Raw genomic sequence first — 21029 nt, 5'->3', positions numbered from 1 at the left:
AAAATAAATAAAAAAAATTCAATGCCAAAAAGAAATAAAATATCAAAATTTCAATATTAATATTTGGTCAAAAATTACAACATAACTGTATTACAATTAAATAGAAAAAAAAAAATTGAAATGTTAATAAATAATATAATAGTATATAAATATACTAACCGAGACAGCAATCAATTCAATAGGTTTTATGATAAACCATTTGAAGTAAAATCAGCAGAGAACAACTAAAACTAAAAGATTTTTCATTGTTTTGAGATGAAAATGAAAATGTTCTACTCATTTACTCAGTTGTTCCAAATCTGTATGAATTTCTTTGTTCTGCTAAACACACAGGAAGATATATTGAAAACAAATTATTGTAACCAGAGTGTTCTGGTCACCATTGACTTCTATAGTATTTTTTGTTGGGAGTCAAGGGTGACCCAAAACTTTTCTTCACAATACCTTCCTTTGTGTTCGGCAGAACTAAGAACTCCAAACAGGTTTTGAGCTTCTCGAGGGTCAGTAAATGATGGAAGAGTTTTCATTTTTGGGTGAACTATTCCTTTAAAAGCACATTTGGTAAACAGTTTTCATCTAGACCGTGTCCTGTGTGAAGCCTGAACTCTTCCAAGTGCAGGACTTCAAGCACCGAGAACTTCAAAGCACGACCGATGAGATGTTGATCAGAAGCCAGCTGTGGAAAAAGCAGAAAGATTGGAGGATCTGTTCACTGCGCCTCACAGTTTCTCCATCTCTAAGGCTTCACCCTCGTCTCTTCAAATAACAGCAGAGGAGCCTGAGGAAGAGGAGGATGAGGAAGATGAAGAGGGGTTTGAAGGGGAGGCCGGAAGATTCCACAGCACCCATTTACGCTTGTTTTGTCGTTTTTGGGACAGGTAGTCCTCCTTTTCCCGCTCTTTCCGAGCTCTCTGGTAGTGGTCGTCCTCCTTCAGGTACCAGACCGGAGGCCAGCGGTGCTTCTCAAAGTATTCTTGGTTCTCTGAAAAAGCAAATGAACGTGCATCCAACAGGGTTATTGTAATAAACGGTAAAAAAAAAAGTTTTTGTTGCTTAAAAATAAAATATATAATATACTTAAAAAATACTTAAAAAACATAAAATTGGACTTTCTCTCAGAATTCAGGAAAAATTTTTTATTGCAAAACATAAAGGCACAATTCTGTCATTAGTACTCACAACTGTAAGTTTATATCACTCAACTAAAATATCTAAATAACCTTTTTAATTTTTTATTCAGTGGTGGAAACAGGTTTCTATAGATTTCAGCTAGTTGCCAAAGCTAAATTTAAATATAGTTTAACGTGATGTACCAAAATAAATAAAACTGAAATAATATTAATTTGATTTAAATAACCAATTTAACATTTATTTAATTCATTCAAAATTAATAACTCGCAATTGTAAAAAATAAAGTCAGAATTGTGAGACAAACAGAAAATTCAGATTTTCTGAATTTAGAGACATAAATTTGCAATTACGAATCATTGTGTCCAATTCTGAGGGAAAATGGCAATTTTGACATTTTCTTTCAATTTCAAATTTAAAAATTCTACAAAAATTTTTTTAAATCATAATCACTTTTTTGTGGTAGAAACAAGCTTGATTAAAAAAAAGGACATTAATAAACATGACAAAATGAAAACAAATTAGAAAAAAAAGGACATTAATAAACATGACAAAATGAGTACAAATTAAAAAAAATAAAAAATTAAAAATTCACATTAATAAACATGACAAAATGAATACAAATTAAAAAAAAAAAAAAAAAAGGACATTAATAAACATGACAAAATGAATACAAATTTAAAAAAAAAAAAAAAGGACATTAATAAACATTAATAAACGAATACAAATTTGAAAAAAAAAAAAGGACATTAATAAACATGACAAAATGAATACAAATTAAAAAAAAAAAAAAAGGACATTAATAAACATGACAAAATGAATACAAATTTGAAAAAAATGGACATTAATAAACATGACAAAATGAGTACAAATTAAAAAAATAAAAATAAAAATTCACATTAATAAACATGACAAAATGAATACAAATTTGAAAAAAAAGGACATTAATAAACATGACAAAATGAGTACAAATTAAAAAAAATAAAAAATAAAAAATTCACATTAATAAACATGACAAAATGAATACAAATTTGAAAAAAAAAAAAAAAAAAAACTAAACGGACATTAATAAACATGACAAAATGAATACAAATTTGAAAAAAATGGACATTAATAAACATGACAAAATTAGTACAAATTAAAAAAAAAAAAAATAAGAAATTCACATTAATAAACATGACAAAATGAATACAAATTAAAAAAAAAAAAAAAAAAAAAAAAGGACATTAATAAACATGACAAAATGAATACAAATTTGAAAAAAAAAAATGGACATTAATAAACATGACAAAATTAGTACAAATTAAAAAAATAAAAATTCACATTAATAAACATGACAAAATGAATACAAATTTAAAAAAAAAAAAAAAAAATTAATAAAACATGACAAATGAATAAAATTTGAAAAAAAAAAAAAAAAAAAAAAAAGAATACAAATTTGAAAAAAAAAAAAGGACATTAATAAACATGACAAAATGAATACAAATTTGAAAAGAAAATGGACATTAATAAACATGACGAAATGAATACAAATTTAAAAAAAAAAAAAAAAAAAAAAAGGACTAATAAACATGACAAAATGAATACAAATTTGAAAAAAAAAAAAAAACATTAATAAACATGACGAAATGAATACAAATTTGAGAAAAAAAAAAAGGACATTAATAAACATGACAAAATGAATACAAATTTGAAAAAAAAAAAAAAAAAAAAAAAAGGACATTAATAAACATGACAAAATGAATACAAATTTGAAAAAAAGGACATTAATAAACATGACAAAATGAATACAAATTTGAAAAAAAAAAAAAAAAAAAAAAGAAAATTACATTAATAAACATGACAAAATGAATACAAATTTGAAAAAAAAAAAAAAAAAAGGACATTAATAAACATGACAAAATTAATACAAATTTGAAAAAAAAAAAAAAAAATTAATAAACATGACGACATGACGAAAATGAATACAAATTTGAAAAAAAAAAAGAACATTAATAAACATGACAAAATGAATACAAATTTGAAAAGAAAATGGACATTAATAAACATGACAGAAATGAATGAAATAAAAAAAAAAAAAAAAAGGACTAATAAACATGACAAAATGAATACAAATTTGAAAAAAAAAAAAAATTAATAAACATGACGAAATGAATACAAATTTAAAAAAAAAAAAAAAAAAAAAACAGGACATTAATAAACATGACAAAATGAATACAAATTTGAAAAAAGGACATTAATAAACATGACAAAATGAATACAAATTTGAGAAAAAAAAAAAAGGACTAATAAACATGACAAAATGAATACAAATTTGAAAAAAAAAAAAAAAATTAATAAACATGACAAAATGAATACAAATTTGAAAAAAAAAAAAAAAAAAAAAAAAAACATTAATAAACATGACAAAATTAATACAAATTTGAAAAAAAAAAAAAAAAAAATTAATAAACATGACAAAATGAATACAAATTTAAAAAAAAAAAAAAAAAGGACATTAATAAACATGACAAAATGAATACAAATTTGAAAAAAAAGGACATTAATAAACATGACAAAATGAATACAAATTTGAAAAAAAAAAAAAAAAAAAAGAACATTAATAAACATGACAAAATGAATACAAATTTAAAAAAAAAAAAAAAAAAAAAAAAAAAAAAACATTAATAAACATGACAAAATGAATACAAATTTGAGAAAAAAAAAAAAAGACATTAATAAACATGACAAAATGAATACAAATTTGAAAAAAAAAAAAAAAAAAAAAAAACATTAATAAACATGACGAAATGAATACAAATTTGAAAAAAAAAAACAAAAACATTAATAAACATGACAAAATGAATACAAATTTGAAAAGAAAATGGACATTAATAAACATGACGAAATGAATACAAATTAAAAAAAAAAAAAAAAAAAAAGGACTAATAAACATGACAAAATGAATACAAATTTGAAAAAAAAAAAAAAAAAAAAAAAAAGGACATTAATAAACATGACAAAATGAATACAAATTTGAAAAAGAAATGCACATTAATAAACATGACAAAATGAATACAAATAAAAAAAAAAAAAAAACTAATAAACATGACAAAATTAATACAAATTTGAAAAAAAAAAAAACATTAATAAACATGACGAAATGAATACAAATTAAAAAAATGCACATTAATAAACATGACAAAATGAATACAAATTTGAAAAAAAAAAAAAAAAGGACTAATAAACATGACAAAATGAATACAAATTTGAAAAAAAAAAAAAAAAAACCATTAATAAACATGACGAAATGAATACAAATTAAAAAAAAAAAAAAAAAAAAAAAAAAAAGACATTAATAAACATGACATAATGAATACAAATTTGAAAAAAAGGACATTAATAAACATGACAAAATGAATACAAATTTGAGAAAAAAAAAAGGACATTAATAAACATGACAAAATGAATACAAATTTGAAAAAAAAAAAAAAAAAAAAAAAAAAGAACATTAATAAACATGACGAAATGAATACAAATTTGAAAAAAAACAAAAACATTAATAAACATGACAAAATGAATACAAATTTGAAAAGAAAATGGACATTAATAAACATGACGAAATGAATACAAATTAAAAAAAAAAAAAAAAAAAAAAAAAAAAGGACTAATAAACATGACAAAATGAATACAAATTTGAAAAAAAAAAAAAAAAAAAAAAAAAACATTAATAAACATGACAAAATGAATACAAATTTGAAAAAGAAATGCACATTAATAAACATGACAAAATGAATACAAATAAAAAAAAAAAGGACTAATAAACATGACAAAATTAATACAAATTTGAAAAAAACAAAAAAAACATTAATAAACATGACGAAATGAATACAAATTAAAAAAAAATGCACATTAATAAACATGACAAAATGAATACAAATTTGAAAAAAAAAAAAAAAGGACTAATAAACATGACAAAATGAATACAAATTTGAAAAAAAAAAAAAAAAAAAACCATTAATAAACATGACGAAATGAATACAAATTAAAAAAAAAAAAAAAAAAAACAAAAAAAAAAAAGGACATTAATAAACATGACATAATGAATACAAATTTGAAAAAAAGGACATTAATAAACATGACAAAATGAATACAAATTTGAAAAGAAAATGGACATTAATAAACATGACGAAATGAATACAAATTAAAAAAAAAAAAAAAAAAAAAAAAAAAAAGGACTAATAAACATGACAAAAGAATACAAATTTAAAAAAAAAAAAAAATTAAATAAACATGACGAAATGAATACAAATTTGAAAAAAAAAAAAAAAACATTAATAAACATGACAAAATGAATACAAATTTGAAAAAGAGATGCACATTAATAAACATGACAAAATGAATACAAATTAAAAAAAAAAAAAAAAAAAGGACTAATAAACATGACAAAATGAATACAAATTTGAAAAAAAAAAAAAAAAAAAAATTAATAAACATGACGAAATGAATACAAATTAAAAAAAAAAATGCACATTAATAAACATGACAAAATGAATACAAATTTGATTTGAAAAAAAAAAAGGACTAATAAACATGACGAAATGAATACAAATTTGAAAAGAAAATGGACATTAATAAACATGACGAAATGAATACAAATTAAAAAAAAAAAAAAAAGGACTAATAAACATGACAAAATGAATACAAATTTGAAAAAAAAAAAAAAAAAAAAAAAATTAATAAACATGACGAAATGAATACAAATTTGAAAAAAAAAAAAAAAGGACATTAATAAACATGAAAATGAATACAAATTTGAAAAAGAAATGCACATTAATAAACATGACAAAATGAATACAAAAAAAAATGCACATTAATAAACATGACAAAATGAATACAAATTTAAAAAAATGCACATTAATAAACATGACAAAATGAGTACAAATTAAAAAAAAAAAAAAAAAAAAAAAAAAAGGACATTAATAAACATGACAAAATGAATACAAATTTGAAAAAAAGGACTAATAAACATGACGAAATGAATACAAATTTGAAAGAAAAAAAAAAAAAGGACATTAATAAACATGACAAAATGAATACAAATTTAAAAAAATGCACATTAATAAACATGACGAAATGAATACAAATTAAAAAAAAAAAAAAAAAAAAAAATGACAAAAGACTAATAAACATGACGAAATGAATACAAATTTGATAGAAAAAAAAGGACATTAATAAACATGACAAAATGAATACAAATTTGAAAAAAAATGCACATTAATAAACATGACAAAACGAATACAAATTTTGAAAAAAAATGGACATTAATAAACATGACAAAACGAATACAAATTTGGAAAAAAAAAAAAATGGACATTAATAAACATGACAAAATGAATACAAATTTGAAAAAAAAGGACATTAATAAACATGATTTAAATGAATACAAATAAAAAAAAAAAAAAAGGACATTAATAAACATGACAAAATGAATACAAATTAAAAAAATGGACATTAATAAACATGACAAAATGAATACAAATTTTGAAAAAAAAAAAAAAAAAAAATATATATATATATATATATATATATATATATTAATCACTTTTTGTGGTAGAAACAAGCTTGATTAAAAAAATGGACATTAATAAACATGACAAAATGAATACAAATTTAAAAAAAAAAAAAAAAAAAATATATATATATATATATATATATATATATATATATATATATATATATATATATATATATATATATATATATATATATATATATATATAATATAAATAAATATCTCTCAATAAAAATAAATAAATAAAGGACAAAGATTTGATGTACTACCTGTAGATTTGGCTCTCATGTCTCTGGGGAATTTGCGGCACACGTTGTTGTAGTTGGTGCAGATGTGGTGAAGGCACCAATCGGTGAGCTGGTAGGCACAGTGGAACTGAAACCACATGACAACATCACATTAACTCACCCTCCTGTTCTTTCAAACACATACAATAAAACTTGTTCAAATGTTTGGGGTCACGAGGATTCATAAACGTTTTTGAAAAGTTTTAAAGAGCGGTTCAACATTTCTAATATATTTTAAAATGTCATTCATTCCTTGATGCAAAGCTGAATGTTCAGCAGCACTACTGATCATCAGTGTCACATGATCCTTCAGAAATCACTCTGAAGTGCTGCTCAAGAAACATTTATTATAATCATCATGAATTTTAAGAACAAGTTGCGCTGGTATGTTTTCATGCCCTGGTCACTGAACAAGTGCCAGATTGGTTAAATATCTCATAGTTTGTAATGACATTCACATAAAATGTACTTTTATTATTACATCAGCGGAGTCTTCTACAGAAGTCCTTCGACATGAAATGCTCAGCGTTCCTGAGAGACTTTAGTAAAGCAAGTGACTCAGCTTGACCAGTCATGCATGACAGAATGAACCACGTGAACGCTCACAGAAATGCCGCAAAAATGTGTCGGGATTCACACAAACCCCAAAGCATTTCCTTTAATTACCGTAGATCTATACTGCCTGTAATTGTTAACTCTGCACAACACTGTTAATCAATAAAGGAAATGGTCACGTGAAAACGTTATTAAGTAACCTATGTACTGTTGAACGGGTTTTACCTGAGCCATCTCCAGAAATACCAGCACATCTCCGTCGATGTCCGTGCCCAGGGCAGCAGCCTCCTTCAGAACAGTCACGGTATGCAGCTCTGCAGCAAAACACCATTAAATGGTTAGTTCACCCAAAAATCTATATAATTGAATCATTTATTCACCCTCGTGACTGCTTTTCTTCAGTGCAACACAAAGAAGAGAGCTTTACCACAACATTCATGCTGCATTTCCAAAGAAATTGAAAGGTGATCATTAATTCGTATAATTAATTTACAGGAGTCGTATTTATGCTGCTGTTTAAATACTTAAAATAAGTTAGATTAAAAAAAATATATATTTAAATTTAACAAGGATACATTAAAATTACCAAAAAATGACCATTAAAATTTTTGAATACATTTTTATATTGAAAAAAAAAAACAAAAAAAAATATATATATATATATATATATTTTAATGGAATGCAATTATTTTAAGATGTAATATTATTTCTAGTGCTGTCAAACAACTAATCGCACTCAAAATAATTTTTAATTTATGTAATATTTGTGTTGCTGTATATGCTGTATATTTAAAAACACACACATGCATGTATGTATTTAGAAACATTTATGTAAATATTATTAATATATATATATATATATATATATATATATATATATATATATATATACACATATATATATAAACAAAAACTTAACAATATATCTTAAAAAATCTTACCGACCCCAAATAAAATGAACATCTATTTGTACATTTCACTGTAAAATCCCAAAAACCAGTCATATGTGAAAAACAGTTCTAAAGTAATTCTTGGTATATATATACTATTAACATGACAATCGCTCCTCAGACCTGTGAGGGCGACCAGGTGAGGCAGGCAGAGGCGATTAGCCAGGATAATGAGCTCCATGGTGTCCAGGTCAGGTCTGGAGCAGAAGCAGCCCGTGTAGAGATACTCCAGCACCGCCTGCATGCTACTACGGGTCGTGTTCGGGAACAACACCTGCAGAAACGCAACAGGCCGTGAAAAAGCTTACCTCAAATGCAAAAAGCTGCATAAATCAACAGTAGACGTCTTTGAGGTTAATATTAACATCTGGACACTAAAGAAAGATCATTGTAATACTGTTTGAAATCTCAAAGACAAGTGGAACAACGCTATTCATCAAATGATAGAGATTTATCTTCGATGTTTATGATTGCTGTACCTCTTTAGTACAGCTCTCGACAAATGGCCCTCCAAACATGGCTGCCATCCAATCACAGCTGGAGATGAGCAGAGGTTTATGAGCCTGAACGGTACCATCATCCAGTTTAAACACCACATCTGGGGTATAAAGAAAGAAGTGTTTATTGAAGCAAAAACAGATGCTTCTGTGAGGCGGATAATGAAACGCGACTGAATTGGGGCATCCAGTCATAAAGTGCCATTTACAGTATTACACAGGATGTAACCGAATCTGTCAAACGATGGAAAAATTAATCAAAAGTAGGGCTGTACGCCTAATGATGTGGAGATATGGGCAAGTGTCTGTGAATACTAATGTCATAGTTAATTTTTAAGCTTCTGTGTGAATGAGCACCGCAGTTTTATTTAAAAAACATCTGCCATCTCAGTCATCATATATAAAATTATGAAACGTTAAAGTCATATCTGATCACATTTGAAAATACTAATCTCATGTTTAATGTTTCATGCCTTCATGTGTTTACCAGCATTTTTGATAATGAATGTACAGTAGATAATAAATCCATAAAACACCACAACGTCTGAGAAAAAAATACAATAAAAAAAAAAACTATTAAGGCAATTTCTTTAATAAACTGTTAAACATGTATCAATTTAATTGATTAAATGTGCGTTTTGTTGTTAAACTTTAATCAAACCATTAAAGCAGGATGCTTTTAAAAGAATAAAAAATAAATAAATAAATTTTCACAAGAGCCTAAAAATTTAACAATTTTAATAAATGTTCAATTTTACCTAGGTTTATGATTTCAATCGATTAGATATACATTTTAAATTTCACTTAACCATTAAAGTCTAGATGAATTTAAAACAAAAGAAATAAAATGGACGGAAATTTTAAACGTAAATAACATAACTTTTGAAAATGCTGCAGACCCTATTTTAAACTCCAGGGGTTTTTTTTGTAAATGTAATGGGAAATATACTGCATTACCAAAAATGATTGAATATATTTTGCGATAAGTCGATAAATGGATTATGTGACATGCGTTTTTGGTCGTGTAGTGTAGACAAAGTTTTTTTCTGAAATGCAGCAGAAACACAAATGTAGACGAAGATCTTTTTCATTCTAAAACTAAAACATTGGAAATGAATGATAAAAGGAAATTTGACCTGAGAAAGTTCCTTTAGCCAGGCATTCCTTCACCCGATTGGTCCGTCGCACATGAAAAGCCTTCGTGATCTCCTGATTCATGAAGGCCTCGTTGTTGAGGATGTTGGCGACCATCATGCGCAAGTCGAACACCTCCAGCAGCTCAGCGATGTGCGCGATGTGCATCAGGTCCTTCTCGTGTTCGTCCAGCTGTCCCGTGTAAAGGTAACGCATGACTACACGAAACGGCCCGAGCAGCACCGAGGGGTCCATGTGCACCACCGTCATGGGCCGGGAGATGAACGTCACTGGGTCCTGGACCGTTTCTCTCCTGATGCTGATGAAAGCCCGACCCAAAGACGCCAACAGCCGGCTCCCGCGTCCGCCCTCCAGGACCCCATCGGAGTCTGCGGCCATCAGGGTCCCGTCGCTGATGCAGGCCCTGAGGTTGACCCTGCTTTCTTCATCGCTGCTCTCACACATGTCAAAGCTGGCCGCCCGCGCCGGAGGCTCCCGTCCGGTCGGTTGCTTACAGTCAGCCTCGGCCCTCACATCCTGGAGGAAAAGGTCGTAGAATTTCGAGGAGGCCGTGGCGAGGTAGACCTTATGAGCGAAGACTTGCTGGTTCTCCTGGAGGACCAGAACCACATCGGCGCACAGAGGCTCCTCCAGCAGCCGGCCCGGGTGCTCCTCGGTGGTGGAAGGGGGCGGAGGGATGACTATAACGGGCGGAGGAGGTTTGGGAGGCAGGAAGGGCGCCTGCAGGAGAGGTCTTTGGACGTCCCGCAAGTGAGACTTCCAGAACTGCAGGTGGCGCCGTGAGATGAGAGCTGCGCGGATGGCATTGTCAAACACGTCCTTCACTCCAAACTGAGCCACCACGCTGGTCTCGTAGTACGGCACACCCAACTCTTTGGCCACTTCGCGACCCTTCTCGGGAGGAAGGATCTCGTTCGCTTTGATGGGTCTGTAAGGTTAGTTCGTGGAGAAAATGTCAACATAAAAAAATATGTACTTCCAAATCTTTGATGTGAATGTTACATTTTATTTGTGAACATTTTATTGTATTGACAAAATACATCCACATGTACATGCAAGGTTCCTCAGTATTTTCCAGGAATATAATGACTATAAATGTGAGATATATGTTATTTAAATTACATTCATTTTTAAAATCACAGATCAAATATTTAACACGTCACCTGGCAAGAGGTCTCCTTGCCCTGTTAACAGCCTCCAGGTCAGCGTAACGCAGGTCTAACTGGCAGCCCACCAGAATGACCGGGGCACGAGGGCAGAAGTGCTTGATCTCCGGGTACCACATGGTCTTCACGTGAAACAGAGAATTGGGGTTGGCGATGGAGAAGCACAGGACCACCACGTCTGACCTAGTGTCCAGACACAAGATAAAGCCCTCAAAAAAAACATCTAGAGTCGTATTCGAGAAAGGTGTGGTCCACAAACACACCTGCCGTAAGCGAAGCGGCGGTCTTTGTGATGGTCTCCAAAAGTGTCCCACAATCGAAGAGACACGCTCACATCATCCACTACATCTCTGGAGCGTTCAAGAACCTTCAAAACCAGAAGAGAGTTAGATTCAAGCCGGAATTGGACTGGAGTTACAATACGCATGCTTCTGAAGTGTCATAAGTGGAAAGATGAAAACCCAGACCTCTTGACAGACTCTATACTGGTCAATGGCCCAGACAGTGGGCACATGCGTGGCGAGGAGCTGGTACTGTGTAAGAGTGGCGTTACACGCACGGGCACAAATCAGGCGTGTTTTGCCCACAGCATTGTCTCCTACCACCACGCATTTAATGGTCTCGACATTAGGCCTCTCATAGTCCATGTCAGTATCTGTAAACTGGGACCTAAAAGCAATGGAAAAGTCATGCAACTCAAAATACTACAAAAAAAGTCCAAGCATGCTGTAACTGATAATTCTATACATTAATATATATTATATTCTCATGTAAGGCTGTTAGGTTACAATTTTTTCTCAATATGATAGAACAATAGAACAGTGGAGAGCTGATAGGAAGTGAGTGGGAGAGAGGAGGGGTCGGATCAAAGTCTATGGGTGGGTTTCGAACTTGGGACACCAAAAGTGCCAATATATGCTGGCTATCGGCACCAACATTTAGCAACCATTTTAAGTATCTAAGCTGACACTTTTTAAGCTAAAATTAGTGCATTCACATCGTAGCAACAAAAATGTTTAAATATAATTTTTTTTGTACAGGATATCAGTAAAAATAAGTATTTTTTTAATCATATTTTTGCTGCTTTAATTGGGGACTTCCATTTTAAATCTCTCACACAAAATAAAAGTAGCACAAGCGCTTCTATTGACAATTACAAAATATATAATTTGACGATCAATTTGAAGATCTTTAACCTTCCACTACAAAAAATTGTCTACTACAAACTACTTTTTTCTGATTAATAAAAAATATATTTATGTTTGTATAAATCATTATTGTATAAAAACTGGAAAACCATGTTTTTCCTGCATAAATTAGAAAACAAAATAAAAGTAGCGCTAATAATCTTTAAGCAAAATGTAGTCTATTCATCATAGCAATAAAATTAAATATTAGGGTACTATTACTCTGCATAGAAAAGCTTATTTTAAAAATACCAGCGATAAAATATGGAGATAGCTGAAAACTCCTATAGCAATGTGTTGTTGTTTTTTCGCTCTAACTGGTGACTCCCTCTGTAAAAATAATTTCTCAAATGTTAAGAAAAAAAAAAGCAGCACAGTAAATAAATACACTTAGCCAAAAATAAACGATATGCCCAATGAGCTGTTACTGACCAATCAGAATCGAGTATTCAAGCGCAACGTTGTAAATAAAAACAAGCTTGCCATTCTAATCGCGCGCAGTATGGTCTGAAAAAAAAATACGCCGATAAATGCTGTCTAGGTAGGCAGCTCGCTAGGTTTATGAGACACAGCCTTCACCCTCAACTTATGTAATACTCCTCACGTCCGTAATGTCCTGCTCAAGAGGGCAATTAATGTATCCTACACAAGCACATGCATTAATGAATGCGTGAACCCTTACCGAAGTGAACTGAAGGGATGCATCGGGTTGGCGGTCGTTTGTGATCTTAAAGATGAAGATGATGGTGATCATATACCCGTTGGATGCGGCGTGCACCTGAAGCGAACCGGGCATAAACTTCATTTTACCGGCGGAGACGCGGAAGATACACAATTATTTTACCGCAGTTTACCTCAACCAGACCTTAGCTAACCCATGTTACCAGCCAGCCCTTGTTCTTGAGCTTCTTTGGGTAAAATACACCGACTGAACGAGCAGAAAAGCGCGACGACTGGAGGTTTCTGATTCGTGACATTCCCGGTGTTCTTTGGTTTCTCTTCCGCATGTAGGCAGCGCCATCTGACGCACCACACAAACGCCGTTGAGAATGAGTGGCTGAGAAGAAAAAGTCGTCGAGACACGAATGCATTTGACACGTTTAACTACCTCGGGCTTCGTGGGCTAACTACCAACCTGATGCCACCTCCGTTAGCCCTTTACATCCGACACTCACACTCACTTCAAAGTATTGTAGCCTACCTAGATAACAACAGACTGAAGAGAAGTCTGCGTGTCATGATGCGCTTGCTGATAAAGTCTGAAAATGCAACACTGCTTTGTACTTTTATCATGTCGTTATAAAATAATATCAGCATTTTAATCAGAGTGAAGAACTGAGTTGAATTCATAATTTCTACTCTTTTTATTATGCATCAGGCCTGTAAAGCCTTAATAATCCATCGTATCTAAGCTTTTATTGCTTCATTGTAGAAAAGATCACATTCAATGTCACTGCATTGCTTATATTTGATTACTGGCATAATAGAGCTAAATATTCATATGTAAAAAAAAATTTATGTCTTTCTTAGGTTATTACATAAATGTATTTTTATATTAGACATTTATTATACATTTACAAATTGATGCTCGTTTCCATTTTACATTTCAAAATTGTAACACTTTATAATGTCCAGGTTTTTAATTGGAAAAAAATATATATATATATATATATATATATATATATATATATATATATATATATATATATATATATATATATATCAAATAATTTCAATTAAAAACCTGGACATTATATTCTCCTCATTTTTGGAAACTCACTGAGTTGTTGAGTTTATTGATGTTGTGCAACAATTCCATCCTCATTTTAGCTTTTCCCTAAATGTCTCAGGTAAGCTCACTTAAAGTCATGTAAATATAACTTCATGAAGGAGAAATGATTGATTACCAATTCCTTGTAGTCTGAGAGTCAATGGGTTTTTGGAAAATTCCAGGTCTACAGTGTGTGTGTGTGTGTGTGTGTGTGTGTGTGTGTGTGTGTGTGTTCTTACTCATTCACGTTATTCAGTAAAGATGTGGGTGTGACTTTCCTGCCCTACTTCAACAGTCATCTGTGCGAACAAAGGTAATAAAACCAAAATAGCTATGTCTCCAGCCCCCTTCTACAAAACCAGTGAGGGCTTTGATCATTATCAGTGTAATTAACCCTTTAGGGGAGGAAATTTCTTAAGGCTAATGAGATTCATCACGGAAAACACATCACTTCCTCTAAACTGAAGCCTTTGTGACATCCCCTGATCAGACGCTGAAACTCTTCTCTGTCAAACCGAGCACTGCAAAACGGTGGGAACGGATGCGAGGTCAACTAGTTCGGACAAGCTGCACGTGTCTGTTTTCATTAAACGCTTCAGCATTTTCAAAAACAGCTTGTACTGTACCTTTAGCACAGTTACCTGTGCTAGGTGTCAAAATTACTCTCTGAACCCTCTTTGAGAACCGCAGCCAAAAGTATCGAATATTAGAGATGTGCATACATGAATCACAGTCACATGAAATCCAAACCAAACACAATGTAGCTGTTTTCAACAAAGAAGCCATTGAGAATGACCTGCCTGAGGGGAATATCGTTTATCTTCTGTATCGTTACTGAACAGCGCAAATCAGGATCCTCCAGATGAGAATGTAAACCAAACATCTTTCAGAAACCTAAGAAATCTGAGATTGTTTAGAAGTTTAGATTTGCTACACTTTTAATAGTTAAAGAAACAAACGGTTCCATGAAGAACCTTTAACGTCGATGGAAACTTTCAGATGCATAAATGGTTCTTTATGGAAGAAGGTTCTTCAGATCTTTAAACTAATAAAAAAAACCTGCAAAATCTGCAGAAATGTCCTTTTGGAACCTTTATTTTTAAGAGTGCAACTTAATAGGAACGGGTATCTTTTTATAACGGATGACTGACAGCATTCAAAATATAACAAGAATTTAAACATCTAACTGGAGATAAAATCTTATCAGGGGGGGGGGGTTCGCATTAATATCCGCCCATGAATATTCACGAAGAGACGGAAAGTTTGAGTTTTCAGATCCTGCATTCTGATTGGTGATGGTGGGGATTTATGAGCCGTCAAGCTCAGCTGAAGATCTGTATAAAGCTGAGGCTGTCATAAACCTGAAACACAAACCCACAGAATCAGCAAACAGCCTCCTGTTTCAAGTCCTTGGTTTGATTCAAAGTGCAGACATGCTCCTGAAAAGCGGATTCGTTTTACTCGTTTTGGTTGCATCTGTGCTTGGAACGGATCAAGAACCTGCACAACCAAGACGGGCACGCTTCTCAGCCAACAGCCCTAGTAAGTACCGTCTCCTTTATTAAAGTCTGCTTTTGTTTTAAGGAGCCTGCATGGGCAAATGTTCAGAAGTGTTTGGCGGTCACAGGCTGAAAGTTGTAGGTCCAGGGCTTCCAGAGCAAGCTCTAAGCAAATGCGTTACTGCCTATTTACGAAAGGCATCAACTTTTACAGCTCTCTGGATAAAAGCACCTTCCATAAACGCATTTGTCTTCTCGCTCCAGCTGATGTTGCCCGCTGTCTGAACGGGGCTCTGCAGGTGGGCTGCGCAGCTTTCGCCTGTCTGGAGAACTCGACCTGCGACACTGACGGCATGCACGAGATCTGCAACGCCTTCCTCCACACTGCTGCGATTTTCAACACAGAGGTACGAGCTCTCATTCACCCGAACCCTTTATTTTCCGTTTGTTTTGCCACTCAAGTCACGTTTATTTATCCCCCGTCCCCTCCAGGGCAAGACGTTTGTGAAAGAGAGCATCAAGTGCATCGCCAACGGTGTCACCTCTAAGGTCTTCCAGACCATCAAACGCTGTTCCACCTTCCAGAAGATGATCGCCGAAGTGCAGGAGGAATGCTACAAGAAGCTTGACATCTGCGAGGTGGCCAGATCCAACCCTGAGGCCATCGGAGACGTGGTCCAGGTGCCCAGCCACTTCCCAAACAGGTAGCTAACGCTTGATCGGTCCCTAATCTTAAAGTGACAGTAACGCAAATGAAGATTCGCTGCATTTATTTCCATAAATAAATAACGCCAGTTCAAGCGATAAATAAGGCTATACATTTGTAAAGGTAGCCTGTATTGTTTACTTTCATAATAGGATATTTGCAAACCAACGACACGCACACAAAATATGAAAACAAATATTATATGGTGTTACAATTTATAACAATCCTAATGCTGTATATACTGTAAGGTAATAAATGCAATGCAAGGAGGATGTAAGCTGTTGATATTAAAATAATATCAAGTGCATATTAAAATAATACATTAAAATGATTGCATGTTTTGTATGAGGTAACAGTTTGCAGTAGCAAGAAGCATAAAGGGCTGTTTTTGTACGACTAAAATAATAACTGGAAGCAAGAAACACCGGAAGTCTCGCACAATTGTTGTTACAAACGGTCGCGCCCGTTTAGTCGCTTTTTTAAATCTGGCGCCATGTAATACATTTGTTTGAGGAACAGAACAAAATTTTAATTTTATGGCGCTTTATAATGTTTACTGCGTTTCTGGAGGTTAACCAACATGCAATAAAAAAAAGATTCTTCCACAATTTGCGTTTTTCAAAAATATATATGCTAAATGTTACATTGTGGATTTCCTGCATACAATACTGAACTGCGCATTCTAATGCATGCGGTGTTGCAGGTACTACAGCACACTTCTGCAGAGCTTGATGGAGTGCGATGAAGACACCGTGGAGGTGGTGCGAGCCGGGCTGGTGGCCAGACTGGGACCTGATATGACCACGCTCTTCCAGCTGCTTCAAAACAAGCCCTGCCCTCCCGAACCTGCTGCCGCCGGGTCTTCTGGGATGGAGGGCCACACCGGCTTCCGCTGGCCTCCCATGTTCAAGATCCAGCCCAGCCTGCGCAACAGGGACCCCACTCACCTCTTCGCCAGGAAACGCTCCGTTGAAGGGAGCTCTTAAGGGTCACTTCTTCACAACTCTCCATTTGCAGAATGCATGTATAAGAGGAAGATGGTAATAAGTAGTTAGTGCGTTAAAATGTAGTTTTATAACAGGACACAATGGAAATCTTTGCTTAGTTCACAAACAACTACTTGATTCTTTAATTGCATTACATTAAATATGCATGCCAATGTCATTTATAGCAGAAAAATATTTTAGACTCTGCATTTTTGGTTTATGGCCTAATGCATGAGAAAATTATTTGTGATGTGCAGGATATATATCACGAAATTTTGAAAAAGGATACCTGTCATCTTAATCGACTTATAGTGGCAGGACAGAAGTATTTATTAGTGTACGCTGAAAGTAATTTATATTTATTTTTCCTACCAAATGTAATTTATATAGTGTATTATTGTTTATTGTTAACTGAAATGACAACGAATTGAAATAGTCTTTGAAAGAGAGAGCGAAAACTACATATTTCAGTATATGTTTCAGATATGTTTCCTATGCTGGTCACAGGAAATATTATATATGACTAAGAAGGGCATACTTTGTTAATGTTGGTGATGTTGTATAGTTGATGTGCTTCAATGTAGAAATAAAACTTCATGGTATGCTAAATAGTTTCATCTTGCATTACTTACGGTATGAAATTCAACCATGTTGCTAATAGCATCCATAAAAAGATACAGCAGAATCTAAATCTAAATGTAAAACTGTAATGTTTTCTGTGCTCGAAAGGGGGCGCTGCTTTCAAACGCATTGCTTTCTTACAATTTACCAGACTTTTTGGAAATGCATTTGTTTCCTTGCGGTCCCAAATTTCTCCTAACAATGGTCCGTAACAGTATTTACATATTTGTTTGCATATTTTTACATGTTGCGTTAGGAAATCATCGCTTATTAACTGCGCGTTTTGCCTAGCTAAAAGAAAAGTTGCTAGGCTAATGAAAGCGTTTTTAGCTGTTATACAGATATTGAGTTTGTCTGTTCTTCTGTATAAAAAACCTGTTGCTCGTTCACAATAACAACTGTAATTATGCTGTATGTAGGATAAGAAGAATTCCAATTTATTGCATAATTGCTAAATTATAACAATGACATAAAAAGTCAATTATTTATAATATCTCACAATTTAAAAATGTTTCTCCTTATTTTCAATCATATCTCACGACTATGATTTAGTAGCCTGTATGCACCAAATGTCACATTTATTTTTTTCTTTGTTTAGTTGATGCATGCACAGACACAGTTCATTTATCCTCTTCACCTTAATCCTTTGCATCCAATGCATTACCTCGTTGACAAGAGATGATTGTAACCGCACACTTTTCCTAAACAAAAAACAATTTCTGAGCTTCCCAGAATTATTTCCCAGAAGTGGCCTGTTGCCTAACTGAGACCAAACCAATAAACATCTAATCAAGTGATCCTAGAAAGCGAGCAGAACGTTTCTTAATCTGCTCTTGGGTGTTTTGCGGGGAACAGGAACACAGGGGGAGCAACTGGTGTAAACAGACAGACGATATGGTTATTATACTATAAAGTTACGACACAAAGACTTTATATTTAGTCTTTATTGCATAAATAATGATGAGGAAAAGAGCAAACGGAAAGATCAAGTTACAGCCGCCAATGTATGTGAGTGTTTATGAGACAATGGAAAAGATCCAAGTAAATGTCATAATATATGAACGCCCTCTCATTCTGAGGTCATTTCATTTTGGTACATGGGCACTCATTAAAAAAAGATTTTTTTTCCACGCACATCAAAGCCTGACCCTTTCAGAGTGCTCTTTTCTTCCATTAATATAAATAGATTTTTTTATTAGATGCCTGCTTTATCTGTACTTTGAAACCTGCTAATAAGAATCCGCCTGCTATCCTCAAGTCTTAGCTTTCTTCTCTTTATAGGCCGAGTATCCCTCTTGATCAAAACGTGTCAGCGCATCATATCATAAACACACACAGACGCGCATCAAAACAGGCGTCACGACATCTTGACACTAAAGCTACAAGAGCTTAGAGAAATAAACACAATGAGTGACGGTGTCATCACCGGCGCCTCGACGCAGTGACAGCTCTCAAAACCCTGAGCGTGTGCAGGGAACGTACAAGGCTAAAGGAGAATTTCATATCAGTAAGAGCAAGAACGAAAACTACTGCAAAGCACATTAAGTAGCAAGCATCACACACACAGCAGAACTAAAGAGTTCGCGTTTAAAATGTGCGTAATTTATTGACAAGAACTTTTAAGTAGCTTAATGCTAAATCGTTATTTTGCTAATAAATCAAGCACCAACATTCACACCCTCTGTGGCTTTACTCACTGCTTATTAGACAATGGACCGTTTTTAAACTTTTGCTAATGTGACAACACTATAACAAAATGTTAAAAAGGGACTACAGTGTCATAATTTACATTTTAGTGATGACCACAGAGCTATATAACATGCTATGCTAATGATAAAACAAGTTGATGGACAACTATAACAAAATGTGAGTGCATGTGAACATTAATGTTACAATGAACAAAACATTAAAGTCTCTGTAAGTAAATAAGTAGATAATATTAACTCCAAATTTTTTTGAACTGATCTATATAACACATACACAATAATCATGGAAGTGCCAAAACTAGTCTCTACTATCTAAAATCGCAAGATTCTTTTCCAGTCTGGGGAAACAAATTGAGTCTTTAGCCTACAGTTCGGTAACGTGACCCCTTTATGGAGCCTAAATAATTCGATTTGTTTGCTCAAATGTTTGTCTAGAGGTCGTTGCTTGTAATGACAGCACTGTCGCTATGAGAGCACTTGAGTCATTTATCCAGGACTTTCCTGGACCATCTGTCAAAGGTGATAATGGTTGACGGTTAATTGCACCTCATGGGCCATTAGCTGCTCATAAAGCCAGGTGTGTAGGCCACGGATAGCTTTTACAGGGAAGCAATGGCACAAACAGACCGGCAGATGTGACTCCTAACGGCTCCTATTTCCAGGCATTAATACAATTATGACCCTTTCCTGCCAAAAGCAACAAGATTACCGAGACTGAAAAGAGAAAGATGCTTAAAAGGGTTCTGATAGATCAAGCACATGAAACATCCTGATACGCAAGTTAATGTAGCCTGGCGTGTCATACTAATAATTTGTACAATTATTTGACATCAAATGTCGACGTAAAACTCACTCTCACAATGGTAGGGTCCTTAAAGGTTGCTAAAGTGATTAATGTATGGTTATGTTGGTATACAATTACTAGTCCTTTTTTGGGAGTTCTGCTTGATTGCTAAGAGTTTTTAAAAGAAAAGAGTCCACCAAAAATGTCCAGATTAACAGACATTTGTGAGTGTTTCATTGTATTTCTATCTATCTATCTATCGAGTTTGGTTTGGATTGTAAAATATATTGCCATATTGGATTCAGCCTACTGAAAAACTACTTAGCATTAATCAAAGACTCTCGCTGAAGCGCTTTAGTCGTCTTGTTTCCCTGATGTGAGAGTTTTTCCTCTTGATATACAGCCCGATGCTGTCGTGTTTGTTCTTGGTGTTGGCGTGGTGAATCGATGAGGGGCCGGCGGAGGGCAAAAACACTT

At 32.8% G+C, this 21029-nt stretch overlaps 2 protein-coding genes across 4 annotated transcripts; one reads left to right on the top strand and one right to left on the bottom strand.

Moving 5' to 3' along the window:
- Window positions 1–33: 33 nt before the first annotated feature.
- On the bottom strand, window positions 34–13658 carry rhobtb2b (Rho related BTB domain containing 2b). Of its 3 annotated transcripts, XM_043249880.1 has the most exons (11): window positions 13345–13657; window positions 13162–13257; window positions 11760–11961; window positions 11556–11659; window positions 11290–11475; window positions 10108–11054; window positions 8954–9072; window positions 8598–8748; window positions 7750–7838; window positions 6952–7057; window positions 34–982 (listed from the first exon to the last, which is right to left on the bottom strand). In XM_043249880.1, exons 2-11 carry the CDS (start codon window positions 13182–13184, stop codon window positions 759–761), a joined length of 2151 nt encoding a protein of 716 aa, XP_043105815.1. In that variant the 5' UTR covers window positions 13185–13257; window positions 13345–13657; the 3' UTR covers window positions 34–758. The 3 variants fall into 3 exon arrangements, with proteins under 3 accessions (XP_043105815.1, XP_043105818.1, XP_043105816.1); XM_043249883.1 differs by lacking the exon at window positions 11760–11961 and having other exon boundaries at window positions 13345–13658; XM_043249881.1 differs by lacking the exon at window positions 11760–11961 and having other exon boundaries at window positions 13162–13658.
- Window positions 13659–15351: 1693 nt separating this feature from the next.
- Window positions 15352–18033, top strand: stc1l (stanniocalcin 1, like). The gene is made up of 4 exons (XM_043250084.1): window positions 15352–15792; window positions 16014–16156; window positions 16242–16453; window positions 17159–18033. Exons 1-4 carry the CDS (start codon window positions 15546–15548, stop codon window positions 17439–17441), a joined length of 885 nt encoding a protein of 294 aa, XP_043106019.1. The 5' UTR covers window positions 15352–15545; the 3' UTR covers window positions 17442–18033.
- Window positions 18034–21029: the final 2996 nt, after the last annotated feature.

The sequence above is a fragment of the Puntigrus tetrazona genome, chromosome 10, assembly GCF_018831695.1.
Source record: "Puntigrus tetrazona isolate hp1 chromosome 10, ASM1883169v1, whole genome shotgun sequence".
Lineage (NCBI taxonomy): Eukaryota > Metazoa > Chordata > Actinopteri > Cypriniformes > Cyprinidae > Puntigrus > Puntigrus tetrazona.
Note: the sequence above shows the minus strand (reverse complement) of the source record. Positions and strands in the feature narration are given on the sequence as shown.

What these genes read in the sequence shown, in the direction of transcription:
- rhobtb2b (XM_043249880.1), bottom strand. Translation starts at nt 13,184, where the DNA reads ATGCATCCCTTCAGTTCACTTCG. An exon ending in GCAAGGAGACCTCTTGCCAG is followed by an intron (nt 11,055 to 11,289) that starts GTGACGTGTTAA and finishes CTAACCTTACAG; the next exon opens with ACCCATCAAAGCGAACGAGA. An exon ending in CATGAGAGCCAAATCTACAG is followed by an intron (nt 983 to 6,951) that starts GTAGTACATCAA and finishes TTGCTTTTTCAG; the next exon opens with AGAACCAAGAATACTTTGAG.
- stc1l (XM_043250084.1), top strand. Translation starts at nt 15,546, where the DNA reads ATGGTGGGGATTTATGAGCCGTCAAGCTCAGCTGAAGATCTGTATAAA. An exon ending in CTGCGATTTTCAACACAGAG is followed by an intron (nt 16,157 to 16,241) that starts GTACGAGCTCTC and finishes CGTCCCCTCCAG; the next exon opens with GGCAAGACGTTTGTGAAAGA. An exon ending in CCCAGCCACTTCCCAAACAG is followed by an intron (nt 16,454 to 17,158) that starts GTAGCTAACGCT and finishes GCGGTGTTGCAG; the next exon opens with GTACTACAGCACACTTCTGC.